Consider the following 24,324-nt stretch of genomic DNA (forward strand, 5'->3'; position numbering starts at 1 on the left):
TCAGTATGTGATTTAATCATTGAGAATTAGAATGAGTCAATCAAGAGAATCAGAATGACTGGGTGAATCAGTCAGTGAATCAGTCAGTAAGTGACTGAGGACTATTTATAATCCTCAGGTTTGTGTATAGATACGCAGAGAAGGGGCTTATGGGTGATGTGATGACGCCACCTTCAAAATCTCAACTCCATGTGTGATGCTTTCACACCGCACACACTCTTCACACACTCTTCACACACTGGACACACTTCTGTGCCGCCCGAGGCAGTGGTAGGACTGACTGGCTGAGGAGGTAACCGTCATAAACATCATATAATGATTGTAAACCAGAACAGTGAGGATACAGAGAGTCTTCTGGACATTCCGGTTTAATAAACGCAACACTGCCCTCTAGTGCACATGTCAAAACCACATACCCTCACACACTCTGGGAGGCCTTCACACAGGGCAAAGGCCAGCAACACCCAGCGGCCCAGTGGATATTTAGATACAGTAGAACAAGGCGCTCTGGAGCAGCCATTAGCACTTGACCCTAAGGTCACTGCGCTGTGGGGTTCTCTAGTGGGATGACGGAGCTCCACCCAGTACCTTTGGGATGAGATGGAGGGGCAGAACTAACTAATCACCCAACATCAGTACCTGACCTCGCTGATGCTCTCACACTCATGGGGCTCATCACTTTGGAGCCCGTGCTTGGCTGGTCCACTTGCTGAGCCGTTATGGACGCTGGACACGGGGTGGCGCCATTGTGCAGGTGTGTGCGCCCTCAGTGGAGGAGATGGAGCTCACCTGTTGAGCTCGTGTCTCGTATCTCAGCTGTACTGGATGTTTATGGTCACCTTCTCGTCACGTGATTCACTTAATTGGACTCATTCATAATGACCAAAGGTCACGTGACACAGTTAGACAAGTCGACGGGGGAGGGGAGGGGAGGGGAGGGGGGGGTGTATCTGTTTGCTTGTTTGTTTGTATTATAGACCGTTTGGCAGTACGGGAGGGTGGGAGGGGGGGGGCGCTGAGGAGTCGTGACGTCAGCAAGAGGTCAGGTAAGTGAAATAGAAGAGACCCAGCCCTCTGTATAAACGTCCGTCTGAGAGAGGCTGCGGACTTGTGGGCAGCCTGGGGTCATTTGTGCGCGCGAGAGCCTCTCCTTCCAGATCAAACATTTCTTCTAGACAGCCTGGGGTCTGCTCACTGTCCCCCCACCCCACCCCACCCCACACTCACACTCACACACACACACACACACACACACTCACCAGCCCGCGCGAACTGGATGGTCATGGCTTGGTGAGGAGAAGGCGCGTCTCCAGACTGGCCGTGCTCGTCGCCGCGTCCGTGCGCCAGGCTCTCCGCTCGCGCAGCTCTCTCCGCGCTCGTGCACGGGCTGAAGATGGGATTATTTGACGCCTTCAGAGATGTGGGGGTGCTCGCGTGGCTGAGGGAGGGCAGGCAGTCCCGCAGACTCATCCTCCTCATCGTCTTCATCGCCCTGCTGCTGGACAACATGTTGCTGACGGTGGTGGGTGAGTGGTGGGGTCCTCCGCCGGTGCCGTGGGGGTTCCGCACCCTGCTAATGCCCCCCAGCTGTTCGGGGGGACCCGGAGCCCACGAGCTGCTCTGAGTGCTAGACTTAATCAGCTGGGGCTAATCGAGGCTGCCAGGCTCGGATTTCCAGCTTATGGGGCGTTTAGGGGTTTAGCTGGTCAGAGTGACCACAGGGGATCACCAGTGATCCTGAGACGCTGGTTTTAGGTCCAGAATCTGCAGTTTTAGAGATTATTGGGATTAATGAGAGGTCCTGGCATGAAGCCAACACTCATAAACTGCTATATCCAGATAATATCAGTTTTTAAAGCGGGCTATGTTTTATTATAAATGTAAAATTGTTTAATATATATGTAAAAACAGTATATGCAGAGATGGCTCTCACTTTTTGATTTACAATAAATCATATATAATACATAACACTCTAAAATATGCATATTAATATATTAAAATTAATATAGTCGATTGTACTGATTATTTATTTAAATAAACACACAGAAACCTTAGTAAAAAAAAAAAGGAAAGCAGAAATAATGATACTAATGCTAATTACTGTTGACAATAATTAGAAAATTAGAGAAAAAAATGCTGGGGTGCTAGCAGGAAGAAAAACGTCAAATCGACGTGAAAACAAGCGAGAGAAGAAAAACAAGTGAGAACAATAACGAGAAAAATTAATCTAATTTAATGGTTAATAGTCGGTTTTAATCGTCTATGAAATATGATTTTTTTTCCTGTAAAACGAGCACAAGTTTATTTCACGTTTTGCTCAAAAGTAAACGAAACGTGTTATTTTATATTTAGCTTAATCTAAAAAACTCACAATTAATCCACAGCGTTATTTATCTTCTTTAACAGCTAAATCATTTAATAAAAGAACAGGATTTTTAATAAATGGGACTAAAAACACTGTCATCTTTTATTTATTAATTTTTAATAATAACACAACTCGAGTTTTAGTGAGATTTAATGAGACCTTTCAAAATAAAAGTCTCACAATAGCCGCTAAATCTAAGCTAACTTTGCTAACTATCAGTGTCGTTTTAGTTCTGTCAGCAAATCTTGTGTTTAATATTCCAGTTTATTATTTATTATTTATCTGTTATATATCCCTGATATTTGGTTTCCTGAAATCTGAGATTTGTGAGATATTGGATTTTGCATATTATGTTAGCGAAAAATTAGCAGTTTATGTTCCTGTTTGATAGCAGTTGTAGCTCAAACTCACATATTTTATTTATTAAGTTCCTAAAACATAACCAGCCTGGTCACACTTTACACTGTATTTTTCACCTAGCTTCTTAGCTAGCTAGCATTCTGAGTATCGGCTATTCTAGAAAGGGCAAATAAATAAATAAATAAATAAATCAGGTAGAGTGAATAGAAAATGTAAACAGGACTACTAAAGAGAGATAATCCCAATAAAAAGGAGTGTTATGTTTATTAGAAGGTTTTTGTGTGTACTATTAGCCTCACAAAAGTACAAAATCTAGGCCGGTTTCTTTTTTTTAGACCCTTGACCACACAAAAAAGTCTTGAAGAACCGCAAACCACATTTTGGGCACATTTGGAGTGACTGTCTCTACTGTCCAGAGAAGAAGACTTTCTACTACATTTTGGAGGAGAGAATTGCTGTGAGGATTTGATTGCACTCAGCGACAAGAGTGTTAGAATGTGAGGTCATAAAGGTCAACCCCAACTCCTCCACTCATCCCAAAAGTACTGGATGGAGCTCCACCACCATCAGTCCAGAGAACACAGTTCCTCCACTGCTCCACAACTCCTCAATGCTGGGGGGCTTTATTATACCCCTCTACTAGCCCACACCTGGCTTTATTAGGCAGCATGGAGTCAATAGGTTCATGATGTTGATCTGCTCCTAGACTAGACAAGCTGTGTAAGTGTGTGTGTGCACATTTGCACATCTGTGTCAGCAATGCATGCATTCATTAGAAGGGGTGTCCACAAATATTTGGACCTGTACGGTATGAAAGACAGTAGGTATTAAATACTGCCAGAGCAGAAGCATCCCATAGGCTGGACTTACAGTTGTTGTGTTGAGTGTTCCTAACTAGCATCTCTCAGATGAGAAGCGTCTGCTGGCCGGATGTGTAGCCCCGCCCGCCCCTATATGTTTTAATGAGGAAACAGCTCCGCCCATTTCCCATCTGATTTTCCTCCTCTATACTGTCTTTCCGTCTCCAAACTCCAGCAGTTAATCTCCCTGTGCTGATAGCGGCCCTTTTTAAATCAGTTTTTACTTGCTCTAGCGTAAGAAGGCGGGGCTACACTTAGGAATAAAGTGATTGACAGACAGCCCTGACTGGAAGAGAACGGTGGTCTGCAGGTCTGTTCATTACATGGCGGAGCAGAGTTACATGAGCTGCACTTTTACTGTTGGAGCGTCCACTTACCGGAAATCCGCTCTGCTTCTGCGCTGGAAGCTCAGTGAAGGCGGTCTGAGACACTGAGCCTCGATCTAGGAGAAGTGGGTGGGGCTACCACATGAGAGGAGGATCCGGCTCCACCTCTGGTCTCTACTGCGCAGACTCTGGTTGCAAATTTGACAACATGGCGGACAGTTTTGGCGTCATTTCTGTAGAACGGAAGGGGATGGAATCACATGGAACATCCTATGCCTTTTATTCAAAGCCTCTCTCTCTCGTTCTCTCTCTCTTTCTCTCTCTCCAACAGTGCCCATCATTCCTAGCTACCTGTACACGGTGGACGACGAGGCGTCCACTGCAGCGAGGAATCACTCCGTCTCCTCCCACCACCCTTCCGGCACCTTCCAGACCATCGTGTCTCTGTATGACAACTCCACACGCCTGACCAACCTCAGCCCACAGTTCAGCACCCCCACCGTGCCGCCCACCACGACAGTCACCCCTGCGCCCAACGCCTCCAACTGCCCCAAAGCAGACGGCCAACTTCTAAATGAGAACGTGAAGGTGGGGCTCCTGTTCGCGTCGAAGGCCACTGTCCAGCTCCTCACCAACCCCTTTATAGGACCCCTCACTAACAGGTAATGCACCCTAAACACCCCCAAGACTGCTGAAGGTACTGATGACCTACTGAGTGAATGTGCTGGGTGATGTTTTCCTGTGTTTGCAGAATAGGCTACCAGATCCCCATGTTTGCTGGATTCTGCATCATGTTCCTCTCCACAATCAGTGAGTGGCTCACGCTCCTCCACCCGCCTTAGGCCTTTTCAGCATGGAGCATTATTAAAATAAAATTATAAAATAAAAAAATAAAGACTGAATCTGATGTTGCTTTAGCACAAGATTAACACATTTCTGTGTGTGTGTGTGTGTGTGTGTGTGTGTGTGTGTATTGTGTAGTGTTTGCCTTTTCCTCGAGTTACACGCTGCTGTTTTTGGCTCGATCACTGCAGGGCGTTGGATCTTCCTGCTCTTCGGTGGCAGGTACACACGCCACACACAAGTCTGAAAACCCCCTTTATACCCACTACACTGAAGAGTAGCCATTCACAATAAATACCAGATCATTCATAGTGAATACAAAATAATTAATTCTAGAAACTGACAAATTCACACTGGATACTGAATCATTTGTAGTCGATACTGAACAATTCATAGGGGACGATGATTCATTTGTAGTAGATATGGAATAATTTATAGTAGATACTGAAGAATTCACACTGATACTGAATAATTTATAGTTGATAGTGAATAATTCACACTGGATACTGAATAATTCACAGTGGATAATGAATAATTCATAGTGGATAGTGAATAATTCATAGTGGATACTGAGTAATTCATAGTGGATACTGAGTAATTCATAGTGAATACTGAAGAATTCATAGTGTATAGTGAAGGATTCATAGTGGATACTGAGTAATTCATAGTGGATACTGAGTAATTCATAGTGAATACTGAAGAATTCATAGTGTATAGTGAAGGATTCATAGTGAATACTGAAGAATTCATAGTGTATAGTGAAGGATTCATAGTGGATACTGAGTAATTCATAGTGGATAGTGAATAATTCATAGTGGATAGTGAATAATTCATAGTAAATATAGAATAATACATTGTAGATACTGATGAATTCATACAGGATACTAAATATTTCATAGTGGATACTGAATCATTCTTATTAGACACGGGATAATTCATACTGGATAATGAAGACCTTATAGTAAATACTGATGAATTCATAGTTAATACTGAAGAATTCGTAGTGGATACTGAACAATGCATAATATTTAGTTTACAATGTATTTACTGTGTGTGTGTGTGTGTGTGTGTAGGTATGGGCATGCTGGCGAGTGTGTATACAGATGATGAAGAGAGAGGAAATGCTATTGGCATTGCATTGGGAGGACTTGCTATGGGAGTGTTGGGTGTGTACACTTTCACTTCTGTACAGGAGTGTGTGTGTGTGTGTGTGATGAGATTAATACCTGTGAATAGATTTGTAACACCTGTAGAGAGATAATAGCTGTGTTCCCCTGTGTTTCAGTGGGGCCTCCGTTCGGCAGTGTGATGTACGAGTTCGTAGGGAAGACGGCTCCGTTCCTCATCCTGGCTGTTCTGGCCGTGCTGGATGGAGGTGAGTGTGTCTGTAGGCTGGCTGCAGGTGTGAGGGCCTCAGTGTGGAGCTCAGTAACACTGTCTGTTCCTCTCTCACTGCAGCTCTGCAGCTGTTCGTGCTCCAGCCTTCAAAAGTGGAGCCAGAGGTGAGTAAAACAGCTGTTACTGTGATTATTACAGATACTGTTATTATTACTGATACTGTAATTATTACTGTTACTAATACTGATGTTATTACTGTTACTGTAGTTATTACTGATACTGATACTGTTATTATTACTGTTACTGTAATTATTACTGTTACAGTAGTTATTACTAATACTGTGATTATTACTGTTACTGTAATTATTACTGTTACTGTAGTTATTACTGATACTGATACTGTTATTATTACTAATACTGTTATTATTACTGTTACTGTAATTATTACTGCTACTAATACTGATGTTATTACTGTTACTGTAGTTATTACTGATACTGATACTGTTATTATTACTGTTACTATAATTATTACTGTTACTAATACTGGTGTTATTACTGTTACTGTAGTTATTACTGATACTGATACTGTTATTATTACTGATACTGTTATTATTACTGTTACTGTAATTATTACTGCTACTAATACTGATGTTATTACTGTTACTGTAGTTATTACTGATACTGATACTGTTATTATTACTGTTACTATAATTATTACTGCTACTAATACTGATGTTATTACTGTTACTGTAGTTATTACTGATACTGATACTGTTATTATTACTGTTACTGTAATTATTACTGTTACTAATACTGGTGTTATTACTGTTACTGTAGTTATTAATGATACTGATACTATTATTACTGTAATTATTACTGTTACTGTAGTTATTACTGATACTGTTATTATTACTGTAATTATTACTGTTACTGTAGTTATTACTGATACTGTTATTATTACTGTTACTGTAATTATTACTGATACTGATACTAATAATAATTTAGATTGTAGCAGAAATCCAGAATCAACTTCATTTCCTTCATCTTCATCATCTGTGTGTGTGTGTGTGTGTTAGGGAGAGGTGGGGGGGGTGATAAATAATAAAGGCTGATATAATGAGGGCAGGCAGGGTAATGAGCTGGTGTGGTCAGGTGACGGTGTGATGGTGTCACACGCAGGTTTTATCAGATCAGATCACATCAGCCCTCCGACAGATCAGATTTATTACACACCTCTGTTATTAAAATCATCATTATTAATAATGACTATTAGATCAGATGTTCCACATTATCATCAGCCAGGTGATCACTGAAGATCAAAGCAGCGGTCAGACATTCCTACACTCTGAACCTGTATCAGTAATCACTCACTGCTGCTCAGTAATGTGGACCCAGTGCTTTATTAAAGGCTCGTTCTGTGTGTTTGGGTTTAGAGCCAGAAGGGAACGTCTCTGATCACCCTCATGAAAGACCCTTACATCCTCATCGCTGCAGGTGAGGGAACAAACAAACAAACAACAAACAAACAAATATCAACCTCTTCTCCTCTAAATGATTTACTGTGATCTGTAATATTTACACATATTTACATTCAGGTCTCATTAGCATATTCATGAAATGAACTGATTAATCACTTTATTTGATGCCGCTGAGTTTTACAGAAGCCTCTTTGATGAAGCTAGATGTCAACAGATTTTACACAGGCAGTGTGTGTGTGTGTGTGTGTGTGTGTGTGTGTAGCTGTGTATTACTGACCAGTGTTGGCTTTAAAACACACCTGTTTACAGGAGGGAGGAGAGTGACGCACAGCTCCATTATAGAATAGTGTGTGTGTGTGTGTGTGGAAGGAGAGGGTGTGACGCATGTTAAAAGGGGTCATCACAGAACAAGTGAAGGATAAGAGAGGGCTGAGAGCGAGAGAGGGAGAGAAAATTAGAGAGATTGACAGAGAGAGAGAGAAAGAGATTAAGAATAGCAAAGACAAAAGAGAGAGAGAGAGAGAAAGCAAGACTCTTAATGAGGAGAGAGTGGGAGAGAGATAAAGAGAGGTAGAGAGAAAATAGGGAGAGAGAGAGTAGCAAATACAAAAGAGAGAGGGTGATAAGCAAGAAAGCAAATGAGAGAGAGAGAGAGAGAGAGAGAGAGTAAGAATAGCAAAGACAAAAGAGAGAGTGATGAGCGAGAAAGCGAATAAGAGAGAGAGAGCAAGACAGAGAGAGGTGATCTCAATGAGGAGAGAGAGGGAGAGAGATAAAGAGAGGTAGAAAGAAAATATGGAGAGAGAGAGAGAGAGTGTGTGTGTGTGTGTGTGTGTGTGTGTGTGTGTCAAGTGGCAGAGAAACACATCTGTGTGTCACACACTCTGCTGTGGTTGAATTGCAGCTGTCGGAGTGAAGCGCAGGATAATGCGGGGTATTAGAGAGGAGGGGGGGCAAAGGGAGGATGTTTCTTCAGTGTGTGTGTGTGTGTGTGTGTGTGTGTGTGTGTGTGTGTGCATGTGTGGTCGTTCCAGGCTCTATCTGTTTCGCTAACATGGCTATCGCGATGCTGGAGCCTGCCCTGCCCATCTGGATGATGGAGACTATGTGTGCCAGAAAGTGGCAGCTAGGTAAAACACACACACACACACACACACACACACACACATATCTTAACTGACCACCGGCAGAGACATCTCCCACTTCACACACACCTCAGCTCTCCACAAATTAACCTTATTAACGCTTGTTACACACACTGGCCAAAAGTATGTGGACACCTGCTTCTCCTGCATTCCGCTGAAATCAAGGGTGTTGACCTACTCTGCTGGAGAGCGATGCTGGATGTTTAGTTAGATCTAATGGGCAGATGGATGGAGCTCCATCATCTCCTCACATGCTGGAGGGCTTTGTAGTGGATGTGATCACGGCTGCTTCAGAGTGCTCCGTTCTATTGGCCAGGGCTTTTTTTAGGGGCAGTAACGGGGGCCACATTCACTTAGTGGAAGGGTTGTCTGGATACTTTTGGACAGTTTGGAGGTATAGAATAGGTGAGGACGTCTTCTGTCATTCTGAAGAAGCGGTACATAATAGGTGTGTGTGTGTGTGTAAAGAATAAGACTGAAGGAGGCAGGGGTGTGTGTGGGTGTGGATGGGTTGGAGGGCTATCAGCGTTCCTGCAGGATATTAGAGTGCCAGTGACGAGAGAGAGAGAGAGAGAGAGAGAGAGAGAGAGAGAAAAAGAGAGAGAGAGACTTCATTACAGCGTCACAGATTAGACTGATATAACACGCTGTCTCATCACCTCTCTCTCTCTCTCTCTCTCTCTCTCTCTCTCCTATTTCTCCATCCTCCTCTCTCGTCCTTTCCTTTTCTCTTCTCATTCTCTTTCTCTCTCGCTCCCTTTCTCTTGTCTCATTTGGTTCTCTCTCTATCTTTCTTTCTCTCTTTGTCTCTCGCTCTCATTTGTTTCTGCCTCTCTTCATTTATCTCTCTCTTTCTTTCTCTGTCTCTCTCTCTCTCTCTCCTCCTTTTCTCCCTGTCATTTCTCTCTCGCCCGCCCTGTCTTGCTCACTTTCCCTTTCTTTTCTCTTTCTCCTTCTCTCTCTCGCCCTCTATTCTCTATGTCCCCTCCTCTCCTCTCATTTCTTACTCACTCTCCCTTTTTTCACTCTCTCTCTCTCTGTCCCTCTCTCTCAGGTGTGGCGTTCCTGCCTGCCAGCATCTCCTACCTGATTGGGACGAACATCTTTGCGGTGCTGGCGAATAAGATGGGGAGGTAGGAAGGAAATGAATCTTTCTCTCCTGCTCTTATCTCTCCGCCGCTCGCCCGTCTGCTTCCGTCGCCATTAAACAGGGCGAGATGAGTTTTTGCGGCGCTGCTCTGATGTGTGATACGGGATATTTGTTTTTTAATAAAAACAGAGAGCAGGGCCGTCTGTCTGTCCGAGCCTCTGTTTCTCCAGCATTTCTAATGCAAATCACTTGTTGGTCATGGTCACATGACTTCATCATGAGAACATCATGAGCTGATCTCCAAAAGACCAAGTTAAAACTTCTCTTCAGCATTTTGATCAGGATTAGGAAATCATTCCTGTTTTCTACAGAGAAAAAAAGGGAAGAAAAAAAACAGCATGCAGATGTTTGAGTACCCCAAGAGATTTGAGCCAAAGTCTTTATTATAGGCAAGTCTGACCACTGCTGCCGGGCAGTTACTTCCAGCCATACGAGACCAGGCTCCCATCTCTCGTAATGGAAACGGAGGGTCAAAAGTGTGACCTTTCAGTGTGTTCTGGCTCTCGAATCTCCACATCGAGAAGAGAGGGGGTTCCTCCGCTTTCGGCTAAACCAGCAAGACGATCACAAAAAGTAGAGAGAACCGCTTCCCCCTGGAAAACTCAGCATCTCCTCGACACATGACCTCGACATTTCTCCAGTGCCCTGTGGGGCCACATATTGCTTCTGTGTGTGTGTGTGTGTGTGCTCTTTAGGCTTGGACAAACACACACATCTTTCTGAGTGGACGCTGTTATTGTTGGCCACGTCCCCTCCACTCACTTTTTTATTTCTCTTTCTATCTCGCTTTCACTTCCCCTCCCCTCTCTCTCACCCCTCTGTCTTCCTCTCTTTCTCCCCCCCTCTCTCTGCAGATGGCTGTGTTCAATGATAGGAATGCTGCTGGTTGGCGTCAGTATTCTCTGTGTAAGTGATTTTACCTCTTTGTAAAAGCTGTCATAGTACATACTGAGTACTTCATAGCAGATACTGAATATTTCTCAATGGATACTATATAATTCATAGTAGATACTGAATAATTCAAAGTGGATACTAAATAATTCATAGTAGATACTGAATAATTCAAAGTGGATACAGAATAATTCATAGTAGATACTGAATAATTCAAAGTGGATACAGAATAATTCAAAGTGGATACTAAATAATTCATAGTAGATACTGAATAATTCAAAGTGGATACAGAATAATTCATAGCAGATGCTGAATATTTCATAGTAAGTACTGAATAATTCATAATGTATACTATATAATTCATAGCGGATACAGAATATTTCATGGTAGATACTAAATAATTCATAATTGATACTGAGTAATTCATAGTAGATACTGAGTAATTCATAATGGATACTAAATAATTCATAATGGATACTAAATAATTCATAGTGAATACTGAATAATTCATAGTGGATATGGAGTAATTCATAGGAAATACTGAGTAATTCATAGTGGATACTGAATAATTTAATGGATACTAAATAACTCATAGTGGATACTAAATAACTCATAGTGGATACTAAATAACTCATAGTGGATACTAAGTAATTCACACCGAAAGAGCAGGTTTCACTAAAAATATTCAGACTCTCTGTCTCTCCCTTTTCGCCCTGGCCACTTCCTGTCTGACAGGATACGAGGCCATTCTCTGAATGTTTATCCTGATTAGATGAATGTCAGTGTTTGAGTGGACGGACGGCTGTGTGTGTGATGCCGGGAACTCAGACAGTGGTCAGCAGTTAGAGCTCTAGCTTAGGCTGGGAAAAACAACACAGAAGCAGGGGTCAGAACCCAGAACAGTCGGGGGGTGGTTGGGGGGGAGGGGGGGTTGATGGCATTCCTGCACGTCACCCAGATCTCACATGTGTTTCTTCTTTTCACAGGTGCCTTTCGCAAAGGACATCTACGGACTCATACTGCCAAACTTTGGGGTTGGTTTCGCGATTGGTGAGCATTAGCCACTTAGCATTAGCTCTGCTAATTTCTCTGCTAATCTCTCTGGTTTTTGTTTTGGAGACTAAATGGATTTTGAAAGTATGACTGAGCTAAATTTACCATGGAAAGATATTTCTCTCCGTCTGCCACAGTGTCGTGGAGTCCCTCCTGGGTCCATTCTAGGGCCCACATTTGTTCAAACACATGCATTAACAATATAGTCTCTTAGGGTAGCAGTTTGCTCAGTTTCTAATGTAATTAAGACATTAACAAGAAACGATGGAGGTCAAGTTGAGGTTTGGACGACCAAGAAAAAAGTCTTAAGGAACTGCTTGTAGGTTTGATAATGGAAAGGTCCATCAAAACTGAAAAAGACTCTGCAGTGGTGGAGCACTGTTTTACTGTGCAGCAACACCTGCATTAATATAACTTTCATAGAAGAGCCACCAGTAGGAGACCCTTCCTGCATCCTCCCCACAACAGCCAGCGTCAAAAGAACATCTAAACATGCCTGGTGCATTATGGAAACTAGTCCTGTGGACTGATTTGATCACAATGCAAACCTCTCCAACTGTTAAACATGGTGGTGGGTGGATCAGGCTTTGGGCTTGTGCTGCAGCCAGTGGCTCAGGGATAACTTTACTGGTAGAGAGAAGAATGGATTCGGGTAAACATCAGCAAACATCTCACCATCTCACCAGCTTCTACTGCAGGATGATAAGAAACCTCAAGAAGAACAAGCTGATGGCTTTGCCATGGTCTAAGTCATTTTGATCCCAGGGTCCATATAATTCTGGATCTTTTCTATTGGTCCATTCCTCGTACAGTATTAACGCAATGTGAGAACCAGCTGCTGTGTTCAAATGATCGGAAAAAGATTTTGTGGGTCAGTGTTTGAGTGTGGTAGAGTTGGTAGAGTCAACAAGCATTGTGTGTGCCCAAGCTTTTGTCTTGACACAATGGCAGCAAACACTCCACACCAGCTCTTAAGGGATATGGCTGGAGGCAGCTGCTCTACTCCGAGATAAATTGACCATTGAATCTGAAGGATTCTTCTTCTATGTGTGTGTGTGTGTGTGTGTGATAGGCATGGTGGACTCCTCCATGATGCCAATCATGGGGTACCTGGTGGATCTGCGGCACGTCTCTGTGTATGGAAGTGTGTACGCCATCGCTGACGTGGCCTTCTGCATGGGCTTCGCTTTCGGTGAGGGAGTGGTTCAATCTGAACCTCCACTAAAAAAAAAAACACAGCCTGTCATGATTTTGCTGAGCCTGACCAGCCCTGATTTGAAATCAGTTTAATGGTGGAATTCATTTGTAGGCCTCTTTCACAAATTCTCGAAACGGTCTCGTCTTGAGCCTATACCTAGGTGTGAGAGGCTAGACCATATTTATTTTAAGAAAGTGTTGTTACTTCTGTGAAGAAATGACTGGAGTTGAATTAAAAGTACCATTCCAACAAGAACACGCAGTGTCACTGTTGTGAAACACCAAAAGGTATTTCTTTGTATTAGCACCCCTTTGTGGAGAATCCTCAGCCTGCTAAACGTGAGTGAATATGTGAGTGAGTTAGAAGCCAAAACAACTTGAGTAGAAGAAGTACTGACTAACATCTAGAACTGCAGTAGAACTTCAGCATAGTTGGACATCCATGGTCTCAAATCCTTCACAAAAAGTTCAAGGCCCCAAGCCAGGTAATCGAACCCCAGTCTGCCAAAGGGAGGCAGTATGCTAGTTAGCCACTATGCTGCTACAAACATTACGCTAAGGTTTATTTCGTGTTATATAACATTTTTCATAATATAACACAATATTAATAATATGGACTTGGCTTCTAACTCAGTCACATATTGTCATCACTCATGTTTAGTAGGAGGATTCTCCACAAGGGGGTGCTATTACCACGAAATACCTTTTGGTGCTTTACGACAGTGATACTGTGTGTTCTTGTTGGAATGGTACTTTTAATTAAATCAAGACTTTCGCTTAAGTATAATTATACAAGCCAGCCTTCACACCTTGGTCTAGGACTGGGCTCAAGACGAGACCAAAAGACGTTTCTTGTTATATAATATTTTCATTAATTTGTGTTATTTTAACCATGACAGTGTTTAGATTCTCCAGTTCAGTCTGCACCATTGTCATAAAGATAGACATTGGGATTCAAACTCACAACCTCCCCAGTGACATAAATGGTGAGGTAAATGGTTCTGCCACTGGGAATGTTGTGAAAATGAATCCCGATGTTGCTACAACCATACAATGATCATTATGAGCACATTATTGGTGATATTTCCACCAGTACTGATAACATGCCAGTATTGGATATATGGTAGCGGGCCTAGTCCAGGGCCTAGTACTGTATTCCGTGTGAGACTGTGTTTTTTTTTTGTTTTGTTTTGTTTTTTTAAAGCTGAGCATTATTTTGTATCAGTGCTGTCAGTGTAACACCCCACAAGTACAGTAATACCATATGCGTGTGATGCTTTCCTTCTGCAGGTCCCTCGGCCGGTGGAGCTATAGCACGCAGCATTGGGTTCCCCTGGCTAATGACCATCATCGGTGTGGTGGACATCCTATTTGCACCGCTTTGCTTCTTCCTCCGCAACCCGCCGGCTAACGAGGAGAAAATGGTGAGATTATGGTCATAGCCTCACTGCCCCGACCTGGCGGCATCACAGGACAGGTGGAAACCTACTGTAGCTGGCAACGACTACAAAGATAGGGATACATAAATGCAATGCATTTAAGTGTATATAAAAATTTGTGTCCAAAAGTTTGTGGACACCCTTTCTGATAAGTGCATTTGTGTGCTAGTCTTCGCCCTTCCAGTGTTGGAGGCACGGGGTAATTAGCCTTTCCAAATTGGGTAGAAAATAGAGTAAAATTGGAAATTAATTATTTCAACAATAGGACTCTCTGAAGCAGATCAACATGATGCCAGACTTGGGCTAGAGGGGTATAAAGCCCGTCCCCAAAAGGGGATGAGTTGGGGTGGGAATCATTAAACATCCTGACCTCACTAACATGCTTTTGTTGCTGAATGCAATCAAATCCTTACAGCAGTTCTACTCCAAGATCTAGTAGAAAGTCTTCTTCTCTGGACAGTAGAGACAGTCACTCCAACAGAAGCAGGATTAAGTGCACTTCTTAAAAGCACACTTACATTATTTAATATCGAATAATTTACATATTTTTCAGAGAGCAGATTCTCAAAAAAATAAAAAACATTAAAATTATACTTGAGTATTCACAAGTGTCAACTCAGCGGAGGATTAACCCTTGGTTAAAGCTGATGTGCAGTGAGAAGGGCAGTACTCCTCTGCGGGATGACCCCGGCAGGGTGGACTTCATAAGCGGTCTGACATTTTATGCTGACGTCTTGAAAGTGCCTCAGGACACGACTCTTATTGATTTATGCATTCATTATTTCCATCTCGCTACAAAAACGGCTGCTGCTAATACTGTATCAATACTTCACAATAACAGCCTTCATCATCATCCTCATCATCCCAACGTCATTCAGCCTCTTTATTCCGCTGGATTTCAGACCTCTGACATGATGGAACATGACCGAAATGGAAAATGATATTACACAGCAGATGCAAAGGAAAGATTGCCCAGGATGCCCTTAAGCAAAGATCAAAGAGTGATGGTGATTGGAGCGGACTCGTGCGTTTGCCCTCGAATGCAGGCTTTGATCAAAGCTCTGCTTCGTGTTCTTTCTCAACAAGAGCCCTACATCGCCTCTGAAGAGTCCTCCCGACCACACACACGCATACACTCGCACTCAAGCATGCACACACACGCACCCCCCCAAGAGACTGGTCTACAGGCACAATACTGGACCAGTGATCCGAATACATTACAGGAGGCCTTAAAAGAGAAACGGCCAGGAAACCACGGAAGAGCAGAACTTCTTGATCCCAACCATCATTAAGACAGAAAAGTCTTAATAGAAATAGAAAAGAAGTAGAAAAAGTCTCCGCCTCCGACTATGTGGGTGTTTCAGACCTCATTCGGACAGTGATTGACAGCGTTGTTGCCGTGGCAACAAAAAACAACCACTCCAAAGGCAAGGGTCCGTATCTTACGCTGCGCTGCATTTACGTCTGTAAGTTGGATGTCGAAACTGGGAGTGACACCTCACCCGACTTCCAAAATAGAGGGCGGAGCTATGAGCAGGGGACATACGTAAATGTGACCAAATGTTTGTGGACACTCCTTCTTCTTCCTTTTTTTTTGCATATAATTTTTTTTGTCTGATTTTACCTTGGTAGCCCACCAATTAGCTCAACCCGCCAATTAGCCCATCTGTTCATAGCTCCCCTTAGCACTAGCAACGCTCCCAACACTCGGACGGTAAAGACTTAGCCAGTATGTGTGAAGCCAGCCACCCCCCATAGACATCCCTTCTAATGAATGCATTCAGCTACTTTAAGCTGCACCTGTTGCTGACACAGATGTGCAAATGCACACACAGAGCTTGTCTAGTCCCTGTAGAGACATACTGCCACTAGGGTTAGGGCTGGGTTAACCTAACCCAACCCTAATAGGTGTGGGCTAGAGGGGTATGAAGGGTGATGAGGTAGGGTGGTGACCATCCATATATCCTGATCTCACTGAGGCTCTTATCACTGAATGCAATCAAATCCTCACAGCAATGCTCCTCCAAAGTCTAGTAGAAAGTCTTCTTCTCTGGACAGTAGAGACAGTTACTCCAACAGAAGCAGGGTCAGCTCTTTTAATAGCCTTGATTTCAGAGGAAACAGGGAATGAGCAGGTGTCCCAATACTTTTGTCTACATCTAATGTAGCTAGCTATTATTTTGTATGCATTGGGTAGCGTATTTCGACATTGTGTTTACGTGGTTTTAGATTTGATTATCGTCATGACGACCAGCATGTGGAGAGAGGAGAAGGGCGCTGTGGGAAATGGTCGTTAGTGTGAAGCTCAACTGTCGGTTTAGAAAAGGCTCGTTTAATCTGATCACCAAGACCAAATGAAATGAGCTCAGATTTAATTGGGCAACAGTTAATTGTTTTCTACAACAAAATGAATAATTTTTTAATCATATAAATTAATCTCTCTCTCTTTCTCTCACTCTCTCTCTCTCTCTCACAGGCCATCCTGATGGACTCCAACTGTTCGATGAGAACACGCTCCTACTCCACCCAGGGGTCCAGCTATCAGATGGGGGACGATATGGACCCGGACAGTCCGGAGTAAATAAACCCCAGCTCTCCTCCCCTCTCTCCCCCTGAACCACAAAACCCCCACCCATCCCCCCCACCCCTGCCACGGCCCCTGAGCCATGTATGTGCCCTTCTAGATTCTATTTTGTTGTATTACAGGAGGAGGTGTGGGGGAACAGAGACTTTATCAGAGCCACGTGGCTGATTTTGTGAGAAATGTCCCCAGTGTTTGTCCGGCGCCGCTCCGTGACGTTTAGCGTTTGTCCGTTCTGCTGAAACCAAAGCCGTTCTCATCGTCCTTTAAAAACACGTCCAGCCGACAGCCTTACCTGTACACACACACACACACACACACACACACACACACACAGCGCTGGCACAGGCCTTCGGAAACAGGGTCTTTAAACCTTTAAAGCCACAAACGGGGATACGCCACAACTAGACTTCGGAAAGGAGCTCAGTGGACTGGACCTTCAGACCTGTGTCCTGTGGTAACACCAAGACTAACGTGAGGTAGGCAGGGGCCTCCATGTGCATCAGTGAGCCTTGGGCACCCATGACCCTGTCGCCAGTTCACCTTTTAGTAGGTACTGACCACTGCATACCGGGAACACCCCACTGCTTTAGACCTGCCTGATGTTCTGGAGATGTTCTGACCCAGTCGTCTAGAACATCGCAGTCCGATTCTGAGACTCCTGCTTCAACACTTAGTTTTCTTTTTTTAATCACCTTCAAGAACTTCTATATTTATCAAACTGGCTGATTTAGCTACTGTGCCTTTAAGACTGATATATGTAAATGACCTCTGTACTGATTGGCTGCCCGCCCTATTTGTGCCTCATTTAAAAAGGCAGCCTAGACCAAAACACTACTTACAACCGCCTATAACCTTCTTATAACCCCTTATAATACGAGTGGGTGGAGCTATGAGAGTGGAACACATGCAAATGTGTTGCCTTTGTGACATCATAAAAGCACGATGGATTTGATATAACGTCGTAGTACGTCAGAGTTTTCCGTGATCCGGGCCTTTAAACCATTCCGGTCCTGCTAGTTTGTGTTTTTAACTAAACAACTAAGAACATTCGGAAGCTTCGCTGCCGATTTGTCGGCCGGAAATCCCCGATTGTGGCTTTAAACGGAAACGTGAAGAGTAACTGCACTACGGTTTGTACATCAGCATCTCCCAAAGATGCAAAGACGGCCTGGTTAAAGCGAACAATTAGACGAACAATTAGACAGCTCCAGTCCAATCCTGTGACGTGTTATTTTACTGCGTATTTATTGTTTATCCTGAGACGGCTGAAACGGATCACAGTTTACCTTGAAATGGCCTTAAAGTGTTTCCTTTCTATAATATAATCAGAGGTGACTGTTGTGTAAAGACCGTACAGTACCATTTTCAAGCCAGAGTGGACGGTACAGCAGAAGACTGCTTTAGTCTACTTGCAGAAAAAGAAAATAGCCATAGTGTACGTTCATGTGATGTTTACATTCAATATTGCCTCAAAACTGAAGAGCTCCAGCCCGGGAGCTTCTGCAGCTTCGTCTGGTGGATCCTGATAACCGCGCTGTCCGTTCAGGCCGCACAGCTGAACGGCGTTGACGCGTCTAGGCGACAAACGCAGACTTGTTTGAGGTGTTTGACGAGAAGATTGGCGGCACTAAGTCGCTCCTCGTTCGTGGCGCCAAGATTGCTGTTGGGTCTGGGGGCGTGTCTTTTGTATAATATTTCATATTAGACATTATTATGGAGGACAGATTATGTACTGTGTTGCTATCTGTGAGCCACTCCCAGATATCTGCTAGACCCCAACTGATATATCGGTTGGCTGTTAATATTGGCTCATGCTTTTTTCACAATCATGGCCAAAAACAGGCCCATGATTCTGATTGGTTGTCGCTGAGGAGCCCAATATTAGATATAGGACAGAAACATACATACTGATCTTTTTTTAAAACTCAAGTCATGGTTAAAACGTCAAAACTGTCTCCATACACTCTGAAAAGTGATGGTGATAAAGCGATGCCATTGAAGAACCATTTAAAAGTGGATACAAGGTTCTTCACCTCCTCCTTCTATGGATCCAAATGGGTTCTTCCATGGTGTCGCTCAAGGAACCCTTGGTAGCACCTTTACTGTCAGAATAACGTAATATAAAAAGGAAAAGATCTGATCTAACAAGACATCAAAAGCAAGAATAAAAACTCACAGAGAATTCAGGTTAGCCCCGCCCCTTTCTCTTAAATATTCATATAATGTAAAGGGGCACTCAGTCCAACATGAAACACTTAACCATTGCTACATCTACTGTTAACACACCTACTCCCCTGTTCCCGCAGTGGCACGGTGGTCCTAGAGCGAGATTTTCCACTCTTAAAACCATCAAACCCCCCTTCTGATGATGTATCTTGAAGGTGGGAGGGACTTTGATGGCAGATAACTGGCTTATGTAGAAGGAAGCCACGTAGTCGGTGTAGTTACTGCAAATGAGCTGTATTTCTTAATCTCTACATCAGTGGCTGCACTCATTTTATAGTTCATTGCTGTGGGGGTGGTATTTGAGCAGTGCATGCTGGGTATTGTAGTGAAAGAACATGGATGGACCAAAAGAAAAGACAGGTTTAGTTTTTCTGTCCAAAAGCTAAGGCTGAGCGATGCAGTGGTGTGTAACGGAATATTACTTAACAGATTAATAACATTTAGATGCTCGTTTTGAGACGGAAAAAGTTTTAAAGCTTTAAAGTTGTTATTGCATTTCTGCAGTAATTTTTGCATTTTAACCCCTAAAATGTTAAAATGTCATGCGAGCGCTAATATCTGCCCCCACAGTGCTGACAGGCCAGCTTCATTCAGTTACATTCAGTAATACTTATATAATAAGACTGCTGTACAGTATCTCGCTACAGTACCTCAGCTTAATTAGAGTCTATTTTCATTTTGAAGGTGTATATAACTCTTATATATCGATATCTATATTTTAATAAGTACGATGTTTACTGTTAGTCCTTTGAATTGAGTCCTTCGGTTTGTTGAAACGCGTGTTAGTTTTAAATGGGTTCGGCTGTGGGAGTATTTCAAGCGGGCACCTTAAACTGAGGCTCCCGAGAAGCCGCGCCATCCCCGAGTCTCCACGATGATCTGTTCCACGACCTCCATTCCTCGATCGCTATCCGAACTCGTTAGCCGTCTGATAGCTTCATGCTTCCTGTCCAGCGGAGGCCGTTTCATTTGTGTGAGCTGCAGAACAGGAGGTTCTGAAAAAAGGAAAAGGTGTGATATGATTACAGCCAGAGTCTTAAACAACAGCACATCCACCATCGTCTAATCGGATCAGCCGCGTGCAGCGGAGTGGGCAGTGTTAGCTGTGTGCGTGCAGGCTTGCCATGTGCTCCTCATCCCCATCCTCCACCCGCGGAAACATCACTGCCGCATACAGCTCTCCACCAGCACCCACCGCTCAGTGCAACATACACTAGCGCTCAAGAGGCTGGAACCATGATTTTCAATGACGTGAAGCCAATTTTGGTTGGAAACACACATTTCAAATCATTTGCAGGAAATAGCCCAGGGCTGCTGACTGCGAGGAATTGGTTGGAGGGAAATGTGGATGGATGCAGGCTTGAGCCAGTTATAATAACTAATAAATGCAGCATTTCGGTATTTGTATTTGTATTAAAAAAGACCCAGACTGTCCAGTTTGAGCTGGACAGGCTGTTTTGTTATATAGATTTGTTCAGAAAAGTGCTCAACCTTCATGTTGTTTTAGTCAGGCTAGCTTGGTGCTAACATAACATTGCAAACAGCACAGGCCCGCTAAAGCTAAATTAGCATTATAGTCATGAGACTCCCAAAAAATCTGTACATCAATGAGGTTTTATTAATCAAAAGAAACAAACACTTAAAATCCCATCCAAATCTACACTGTATTTGAATTATTATTATTATTATTATTATTATTACTGGATAAAAATAACAAAGTGGTTCCAGTCTTTTGAATGGTGTATTGCACTGGTTACGTGTCGGGAGGATCTGATATTGGGTAGAATTGTAAATTCGTAGAACCAGAGTGCTAATCTGATCTGTACGATCATGCAGGCAAGGAAAAACTGTTAGCCAGTCAGCTAACAGGCTAACAGTCACTGAGGCAATCCTTTAATTGTAAGAAGCTGGATAAATATGAGGCTTAGTGTTTTCTCGAGTGCCTACTGTCCAAATCAAACACCTGCCGTTACAACAGTTGCTAACAAATTTAGCATATTCGGACTAGTACTTTAGGTATCGCTCTCATTGTTTATTAGCAACATTAGCATTTATGGGGACTCACAGCCTCAGACGTGAATACTTTTCCCACCAACAGAAACGTTGCTAACAAAATTATGACTCATACTTTAGGTATCGCTCTCATTGTTTATTAGCATACAAATTTAGCATATTCTCAGTGGTACTTTAGGTATCACTCCCATTGTTTATTAGCAACATTAGCATTTTGGGCTCTAGATCAGTCTCAGATGTGAATACTTTTCCCACCGACACAACAGTTGCTAACAAATTTAGCATATTCTGACTAATACTTTACCCATCGCTCTCATTGTTTATTAGCAACATTAGCATTTTCGTGCTCCAGATCAGCCTCAGACACATAGTGAGGCATATAGCCTGTGCTAAAACTGATCCAAACCTTATATGTACAGAACCACTGTCCCCGCAGAATTATCAACGTTCAAAATATGAATGCTAAGCTAACACTGCTGTGCTGTGCGGGATCATACGTCTGACCATACCAAAATACACACCGAGGTCTGTCCAGTGAGGTAGCTAGTGCTAGTTCGGCGGTCTTGGCAGGAGTACAGTACAGTCTGAGAAGCTAGGGATCGATTCTATAATAGCGTAGCAGGAAAACGACTTTCTTGCGATGTGAGGTCTGTGTACAGCGGTGTTAGCTAGCTTTTAGCACTGATGTAGCATGTAGCATTCCTAATCCGACTCCCTAACGACCTCGTTTTTCCGAGGATCCGATCCAGTGGCGTTCGTTGGAGAAACGCACACTGGAAAATGCTAATCAGGGTTGTTTACCACAGGGCGAGCTAAAGCGCTAATCATTTTCCTCACCGAGGAAAAGCTGCTCAGGCCCCAGAGTTTCTAACATGTGCATGATGTTGACTATGAAACGGCTCACTTTTATTAAGCTCTTTTGGTCAGATAGCTTTTAGTGGTCATGTTAGGAGAATTTACAGGCTCCCACTCGAGACCACCTGACAAGACCACCTCCAACCTCTTTGCTCAGCTCCCAGTTTGCCCAGCAGCTCGAACCTGTGCGAATAAACACTGCTGTGTCTTTACTTTCTGTTCTGTATCTCTGAGGTCTGTCTCGAGGTGGCGAACGTGTGTGTGTGTAAGTGCCAATGTTGGTGTGTGCCTTCATACATGTGTGTGTGTGTGTGTCTTCTGATTGTGCGTATGTTACCTGTATCTCCCTCCATGCAGTGAAGGACAGTCCAGCGGTTTTCTATCCCGTAGAAGGTCCTGTAGTCGGGATTCAAACTGTCAGATTCCCAGTCTGTAACTCTATGAGGTCCATGTCAGTAGTTGGTGGGACAAATAATAATAATAATAACAATTAAAAAAAAAAATGACTCAATGAATCAATAAATGTGGAATAATGTGTTAAACTGGCTCCTGCGTTTGTTTCTGGTGGATTTTGAGAGATATATATATACATATAGATATTGATATGGTCTTTAAAGGGAAATTTCACCTGTTTTTTTTAATTCTCTGTGAGATTCAGTGTTTGAGATGAGCGCATTCAGAGTGGGGTTTTGGAGAGAAATCGTGGTTCGTTGTGGAGATACATACCGACTCGGATTTCTTTACAATGGTGGTGATTGGAGCCAGACGTCGGCCACCATGACTACAACAGTGATTATTTATACTATTAAAAAAAAAAACACCAGTGAAGCTACACATGTCTTCTGAGCTTTATATGAAATGATGATAATTCTGAGTTTTCTGTGAATTTCTATGAATTGTTCTATGAATTTTTCTATTAACAGAATCATTCATTTCTATTCATTTCTATGTTTTTTTTTCCTCCCAAATTTCCGATAGCCATTACCCAACCCACTTGTTAGTACCCTCCCTCTATTACAATGTAATACCTCAGACTCTGGGAGGGTGAGGACTGACACATGCGCAACCAGCCCCCGCCTCTCACAACACTACCGGGCAACCAACACACTCAGAGGAAAGCTGCCGGGTGCCCAGCTCTGATTGAGAATAGGCTAGCAGATGTCCGTACTGGCCAGCATCACACTGAAGTGATGAGGAGAGAGAGAGAGACAGCATGGCAGACAGCGTGGCCTGGGACTCGAACCAGTGATCCTTCACTGGATCAATCGGAGCCCGCCCTCCTCCTCCTCCTCCTCCTCCATTTTTTTTTAATGATTTGCGATTTTAAAAACATGTTTTTGATCCGAAATCTTCTGGAAACTATGACTAAACAGTGTCTCTGGAATCAGCCAGCAAATTCATAACTTTTTTAATTGGGGAATTTTTGAAAAGCAATCACACTCTTCAGACGTCAAACAAATCTGATTCTTCTTTAATAGCCTTTTGTTTTGAACTAACTGAATTTATCTAAATTCTCGCTGATTAACAGCTGGCAAACAGCTGGGACTTTTATTCTGTTTTTTTATATCACTAATACTAAAGCTTCAACCTCAGGGCTCTTAAGAATGCTATATGGAAAAAGGCGTGCTACCTGGGGCAGTGGTGCTCAGCGGTTAGAGCTCCAGGCTACTGATGACATGGTTGTGGGTTCGATACCCGGGCTCGACAAGCTGCCACTGTTGGGCCCTTGAGCAAGGCCCTTCACCCTCTCTACTTCCCGGGTGCTGGGTGTGTGTGTGCTCACTACCACAGATGGGCCAGATGTGGAGGACACCTTTTGCTGTACTTAGGTAAAATGTTACTGTGACAGATACGTGCACCTTTACCATGGTAAACCCAATCCCAGACCCAGGGTTAAAAATCATGGCGTTTCAGGTTGACCCCGAGTCTGTTTACCTCAGCTGGCCGATGGCCACAGCGCAATTCATTCATGCGCTAATTCGCTCCATTGATTTTAAAATACACATCGAGTTTTCCTTTAGCAAACAGGCCCGGTGCTGAAGACCAGCGCTTCCAGCTATTGATCCAAGTGCCAATCTCAGTTAGAGCGCCACGCTTTCACAGGGAGCCATCTGTTCACATCATCAATAACGTGCTGGCCTTTCCCGAGCCTCCAATGAACACTCACAGCCTTCATTAACGACTAAACTCAGATTTGGATT

The 24,324-nt window shown here is 43.3% G+C and overlaps 1 protein-coding gene across 1 annotated transcript; it reads left to right on the forward strand.

Annotated features, from left to right (window-relative positions):
• The first annotated feature begins 1,060 nt into the window (after positions 1 to 1,060).
• slc18a2 (solute carrier family 18 member 2) lies at positions 1,061 to 22,665 on the forward strand. Its single transcript, XM_072690112.1, has 15 exons — positions 1,061 to 1,526; positions 4,243 to 4,573; positions 4,663 to 4,721; positions 4,893 to 4,976; positions 5,828 to 5,920; positions 6,040 to 6,129; positions 6,213 to 6,256; positions 7,526 to 7,586; positions 8,605 to 8,700; positions 9,770 to 9,848; positions 10,720 to 10,771; positions 11,743 to 11,806; positions 12,882 to 13,001; positions 14,297 to 14,430; positions 16,922 to 22,665. The coding sequence occupies exons 1-15, from the start codon at positions 1,394 to 1,396 to the stop codon at positions 17,024 to 17,026; spliced, it is 1,545 nt and encodes a 514-aa protein (XP_072546213.1). The 5' UTR covers positions 1,061 to 1,393; the 3' UTR covers positions 17,027 to 22,665.
• The last annotated feature ends 1,659 nt before the right edge of the window (positions 22,666 to 24,324 follow it).

Source organism: Salminus brasiliensis, chromosome 10 (genome assembly GCF_030463535.1).
Source record: "Salminus brasiliensis chromosome 10, fSalBra1.hap2, whole genome shotgun sequence".
NCBI classification, from domain to species: domain Eukaryota; kingdom Metazoa; phylum Chordata; class Actinopteri; order Characiformes; family Bryconidae; genus Salminus; species Salminus brasiliensis.